This window comes from Citrus sinensis, chromosome 1 (assembly GCF_022201045.2).
Source record: "Citrus sinensis cultivar Valencia sweet orange chromosome 1, DVS_A1.0, whole genome shotgun sequence".
In the NCBI taxonomy this organism is placed as follows: domain Eukaryota; kingdom Viridiplantae; phylum Streptophyta; class Magnoliopsida; order Sapindales; family Rutaceae; genus Citrus; species Citrus sinensis.
In genome coordinates this window covers 2886113-2892265 of record NC_068556.1, presented here as the reverse complement: position 1 = coordinate 2892265, position 6153 = coordinate 2886113, and the positions used below count along the sequence as shown (strand labels likewise).

Below are 6153 nucleotides of genomic sequence, written 5' to 3'. Positions count from 1 at the left end.
GAAAAAGTAAATCAGGATGTTTATAACGTGGGATGGCAGAAACAATGCGCATTTTTGGTACAGAAAATATCAGCAGATACATGGGCTGGGATGGCGATGGGACTGGTTTTCACTTGCATAAAGAAAAAAAAGGTTAAAAATGAGAAATTCCCTTTTCTATGTACAACATATTGACTGTAATTTCCTTCAACTTTTTTTTTTTTCTAATGATGAAGAGTATGAATGTAGCTGCATCAAGAAGCAGATTTTGCATAGCTTCTCAGTTCAGGAACACCACTGTACATGAATTTGCAAGCTGACTGTACATACCGACCTGCCCTAGAGGCTGCTTTTGGCAAATAATTGGCAACCTTGCTCCAGATTTACAGGAATGAGAAAGGTACATGGATGTTGTAGCAAACCACGAGCACTCCAAAGAAGAATCAGCATCTCTTAACAGCATTCGACCTTTTTTAAGAGCTGCAGCTGACCCTTTTTGATCGCTGCTAACTACGTTTGGTATCTGTAAAAGATTAGGATAGGAGGCAGTTGTAGCTTCTTTGTGATAAAGTCTCTCTAAGCTTTCAACTGGTATCTCTTCCTCTGCCTCCATTTCATTGGTTCTTTCCTTATTTTTTATTTTACTTAGAATCCTTTTTGCCTCCTTGGTCAATCCAGTGGCACGCCAAGCTTCTGCAAGAAGCAAGAAGGTGGATTTCTGAGGGTGGACTCCAAATGCTTTCATGATTTGGAGTATTTCTTCAGCTCTCCATGGTTGCCTGGCTTCGCTGTATCCCCACATTAGGGTCTCAAAAGTCTTCAAATTGGGAGAAACCCCATGTTCACACATCTTGTCGAAAACCTCAATTGCACGATCCATGCTACCATCACTGCACCATCCACTGATGATGGTTGTGAAAATAACTACATTCGGGTGGAATCCCGATTCAATCATAGTCATTAGTAGCTCTTCGGCTTTTTCTGGTTCTTGTTCACGGACATAACCTTTAGCAAGAATGCTGTAAGCATGTGCATCAGGTTTTATGCCAGCCTTCCCCATGTCATCGAAGATCTCTTTGCACTTATCCATGAACCCGGCTGTGCTCCATGCATTCATGATTGTGCTATAAGTTATAACATCTGGATTCACCCTGAATTCTTTCATCAAGGCCAGAACCTGCAAATAATATTTTAGAAAATTTATTCAAGCCAAAAAATAATAATAATAATTACACAAGTGTCAGGACAGTACACCTTTGCAAGTAAACACAAATCTGGGAGAGAGAGAGAGGAAAAAAAAATTCCGATACCAAAACTTACTTCATCAACTCCGTCTCTATCCATGATTTCTACAAAACCTTTGATCAGCAAGTTGAAAATAACAAGATTAGGATGCACTCCATATTCCTTCATCGTACGCGCGAACCTTAAAGCTTCCTTTATTTTACCCTCTTTACAATATCCGCTAATAATGATGCCACAAGTCCTCCCATTGGGCTGCACACCGTTGTGCTCCATTTCTACAATCACCTCTTCAGCCTGATCTGCCTCTCCATTCTGAGCATACGCTGTTGCTATTGTATTATAAGTAACGACATCAGGTTTCATCCCAGAAGCTGCCATCTTATGCATAACATTCCAAGCCTCCGTAATGTTCTTTTCGTTGCACCATGCTCTAACAAGCACATTATAAGTCCTGAGATTTGGTTTCACATTTCCCTCTCTTGACATTAGGTCCAGCAGTTTCACAGATTCTTCAGGCTTGCCAGCAATACCATACCCTTTGATTAATGTGTTATAAGTGCTAGTAGTGGGCGTCAATCCACTCTCCTTCATTTTCCAGAAGGTGTCCATTGCTTCTTCCATGTTACCAGATTCAGAGAAGGCGTTTATCACAGCATTAAAAAATATCGAGTCAGGATCCATACCATTTTCTTCCACCTGTGACATAATAGAATGTATGGAGTTGAAGCGCTTCTGGATGGTCAAGGCGGCCAAGAGGGTTGTGTAGGTTACTAAAGATGGTTTGTGTCCCCCTTCAATCAAGTTGTTAAAAATGGCCTGGGCTTCCTGGGGCTTTCCTCTTTCTATCAAACTGTTCATTAGTTTTGTCATTGAGCGTACAGTTCGGCAACTTTCCTTGTTCATGCAGAAAGAGCAGTGGGTTTGTGGTTGGGAGTCTGTGGGCTTTGAATTTGAATATAACTGTTTCTTTTCACCAGGATTATTCTTCTGCAAAGTTAACAAATTTAAAATTATTAAACCTATAACTATCTAGAAGTGAAATATATAAAAACTTTTGTTGCTCATAGCCTAACCATGGTATGTAAATATTTAATCTCAAGCTACGGAACAATAAAATTGATTCTTTTCTTCCCAAACCAGGCTAACCAAAGTTAAATTAAAAAATGATAATAATAAATAAAATAAATAAGAAACAAAATCAAACTGCCGAATATTCAACACATACCTTAGCTGGTATCATTTGCCCCCATCCTTTCTTCACAATGGTACTTCCAGATTGATATTTGTCATCAGTTTGCAAAAAAGCCTTCCCTTCAGCAAATTTCCCCATAGATCCTCTCAGTTTGTCCTCGTCAAGCTGAAAATCTCAAGCAATCTGATCTCTGAACAAATTTCATGCAAAGGCCAGAACTTGAAACTTTATCCACCACCACATTCCCTCATAAAAAAATCCTAGAGAAACAACAACGGATATATCAGCAAGTTCATAAATCAGATTAGTTCATAAATCAGATTAGTTCATAAATCAGATTAGTATGTTGGCCAAGCCCAAATCTAAAGAGCCACTCACTCACATCATAAGGAATTTTTTGTTTCATACAAATAAGCTCAGTAAATGAAAAGCCCATTTGGGTATTTGATATGGCAAAATTTCAACAACTATTATAGCAAATAGTTCAAGACATTATAAATCAAACAAAATCTCTTAAACACTACAACAGCTAAATAATCTTCTCTCAAGTTCAAAATAGTTAACCTTAAAGACAGTAAAGCACAAGGAAAAAAATGAAAAAAAAAAATACCCAAGTAATAAACCTTTTTGGGCACCAAGTGAAGGATCATTTGAAGAGGATTAACAAAAACTACTAACAGTGTTGTACCTCTTGGCTACAGTGAGGGAGGGATGGAGTTTGAATTTCTGAGACTGAAGGTATAGTGCGTGGACAATCATAATATCCAAAAAAAAAAAATTATCCACAAATATTGCTAACAAAACAAACACAAACAACAGTAGATAAGAAAGCCAAAAGGTGAGGCTGCAATTCTCGACAATTTTGCTTTTCTTTTTTTTTTCGTTACAAATTTCTATTATTATTATTTTTTCATTTTAAATTTTAAGAATGGGCTCGAATAAAATATTATTTGAGGTAAATAACCTCTGGGTCCCTACTGTTTAGAATAATTAATATGAGAGGTACAATTTGATGACAACACGGGAGAAGATTTGATTCAACTATTAAAACTTAGGGTAGATACAAGAGATTTAAAACCCCACTTATGATGACGAGAAAATTTAGTATTTTAACTACATACTAATCTTTTTTTAGAGAAAAGCATGACTTGAATAAATAAAATTAGGTGAATAAATATATAATGTGTGATGAGTAGTTGGCAAAACAGTATAATAAATTTATTAATAGTTAAAGTTATTTTAAGTAATGTATAGACAATATTATTCATTTTAAGTAATGTATAGACAATATTATTAGAACAATTGAATTTATTGTATGGGGTTTGTTATGGGGTGATAACCTACATACTCAACATATGTTAAGGATGTGGGTTCATGCTCATATGAAAATAGAGCTTAATTTTCTAAAATTTTATTTTAAAAAGTAAATGTATCTAGAGTCCATTACTATAATGATGACGACGACGACGACGATGCTTTGAACACAAAATTTGAGTTATAAAATTTTGATAAAATTATAAAAAAAAAAACTAAATATCATGGTAATTATGTGTAACTTACTTTTTTCAGGACATTTCTTTTCATGCTGTTTGTCGAAATTTTATAAACGAAGTAGCATTTTCCCCCCAAAAAAAATTGAAAAAACTAATTGAGTTTATTAATGGATTTTAAATGAAATTGGACATTCTTAAACTAGGAACCGCATGGGATTTTAGCCTATCCTTAGGGATCTCAACGTTATTATGTTCCTCCATAGAGTAGTCCTTTTTACACCCTTCAAAATTTCTAGTAAAACCCCTTTTAAATTAAAATTTCCCAAACAACCAAAGACAGATTAATTAATTTTTTTCTTTTAAACGAAATTTCAATTAAACTTCTTTCAAAAAGTATTTTACACCCATCCCATTTCATAATTTATATTTATATTTTAAATTTTAATTGAAATACACACACACAAAAGTTTAGGATTATGGGGATAGAAACTATAATAAGCAAAAATTAATTTAAGATTTTAAAAAATTAAGCGCATAAAACTTAACAAAAATATTCCCTTTAAATTAAATTTTATATGGAAGATGGTTGATTTTAAGGGTATGGTTACTATTTTATAAATTAAACTGGGGTATAAATTCAAAAGAATGGTTAAAAATTTTAGAGGGGTGTTAAAAGCTCTGGATGGTTTTTTTTTTTTTGGGTGTTATTTTTTCTTAGAACGCTGTCTTTCTTTTTATTGGCAATTCCATTAAAGGACAAAACATATATTTAAGCTCATCTACAGAGTTTCTCTCTCTTCAAACTCAACATGATGATGGTACTTTTATTTTCTACAAACTCTTGGGCTGCTTCTTTCTCTATAAAATGGGAAAAGTCAACAAGTCCTTTTCTTTTCTTTTCTGTTTTTTTTCATTGTTTTGACTCTTTATCTATGCAAAAGTAAGACTTCAATTTGATTTACGGGCAAGAAAAATCTAAAAAACAAACCTGTTTTAAAACTTTTGCCCGATGTATTATCTCATGCGTATGCTTGTTGCATTCAGCAACTTATATATTTTCCCAAGTTCAACGTTCACAATTGGAGGAACCATCAAGAATATCCACTTGACTTTATATGGTTCTACAAACTCATCATCTCCATCGTCAGGGGTGGCTAATTTAAAATTGTTAAATTAGAATAAACTAGGGGAAAAAAAAAAAAGGTAAATGGAACTTAATAGAAAATTGGTATTTTTTAGTATTAAAACCAGAATAATTGAAAAAAAAGAATTTGATAAAATTTTTGAAGGGATGTTAGAAGCTCTACTCTTGTTTTATTTTGGACCAATTGGCCGCAGTCAATGAGCCGGGCTCAATCACCCGTCTATTGGGCAGAGATGATAAAAGGACGACCCCTAACTTCCTCCTAATTACCCGTCTTGGCCCACTTGACTCCACCACTCTGTTACTCACTTTTTCCATCGAAAAATCGAGTTGAATGTTACAATAATTGTAAATTGAAAAAAAATCCTTATTTAATGTTGTTATTACGATAAGTTATTTAAACCCATCAAAATATTCAATAACTCACTAAAATATCTAATATACATGTCTTAAGTATTTTTTTTTTTACAATTTTTTTTAGTTTCCATCTCACCATTTTTTTCTGATTTTATGACTTTATCCTAATGGGTAATTTTTAAAAACCTCCCCTGAGGTTTGGACTTGTTGCAAGTAGATGGCGAGAATTTATTTATTTGTAAAAAATCCCCTACCGTCAGTTAACTTTAACATTGACCGTTAGTTGACTGTGCAAAGACAATATTACCCTTAACAACAGTTTGTAGACATAAATAACTAAAAAAAAATTAAAATTGTTGGCGCAAAAAGTACAAATCCCATTTTTTGACAATTTTATCTTTGTCAATTCCAAAGATTTACAATATCATAAGTAAAGATTATAACTATTTCATTTTCAAGTTTTTAATTTTTTTTTTATGAACTTTAAGAAAATATCAATAATTTAAAGAGGATTTTTCAAATTTTTAATTTTATTTTTTTTGTAGGAACTTTAAGAAAATATCAATAATTTAAAGAGGGTAAAATAGCCAACAATTTTAATTTTTTTTTAGTTATTTCCGTCTATAAACTGTTGTTAAGGGTAATATTGTCTTTGCACAGTCAACTAACGGTCAATATTAAAGTTAACTGACGGTAGGGGGTTTTTTACAAATAAATAAATTCTCGCCATCTACTTGTAACAA

General features: G+C 33.2%; 1 protein-coding gene across 3 annotated transcripts; it reads right to left on the bottom strand.

Annotated features, from left to right (window-relative positions):
• LOC102615320 (pentatricopeptide repeat-containing protein At5g25630) lies at positions 1-3296 on the bottom strand. 3 transcript variants are annotated; one of them, XM_052439551.1, is made up of 4 exons: positions 3027-3296; positions 2450-2676; positions 1300-2211; positions 1-1156 (listed from the first exon to the last, which is right to left on the bottom strand). In XM_052439551.1, the coding sequence occupies exons 2-4, from the start codon at positions 2552-2554 to the stop codon at positions 260-262; spliced, it is 1914 nt and encodes a 637-aa protein (XP_052295511.1). In that variant the 5' UTR covers positions 2555-2676; positions 3027-3296; the 3' UTR covers positions 1-259. The 3 variants fall into 3 exon arrangements, with proteins under 3 accessions (XP_052295511.1, XP_006476139.2, XP_006476140.2); XM_006476076.4 differs by having other exon boundaries at positions 3040-3296; XM_006476077.4 differs by having other exon boundaries at positions 3105-3296.
• Between the last annotated feature and the right edge of the window lie 2857 nt (positions 3297-6153).

Coding starts and splice junctions, on each gene's coding strand:
- LOC102615320 (XM_052439551.1), bottom strand. CDS start 2,554: ATGGGGAAATTTGCTGAAGGGAAGGCTTTTTTGCAAACTGATGACAAA. Junction 2,212..2,449: donor GGCAAATGATACCAGCTAAG/GTATGTGTTGAA, acceptor TTAACTTTGCAG/AAGAATAATCCTGGTGAAAA. Junction 1,157..1,299: donor ATAGAGACGGAGTTGATGAA/GTAAGTTTTGGT, acceptor TATTATTTGCAG/GTTCTGGCCTTGATGAAAGA.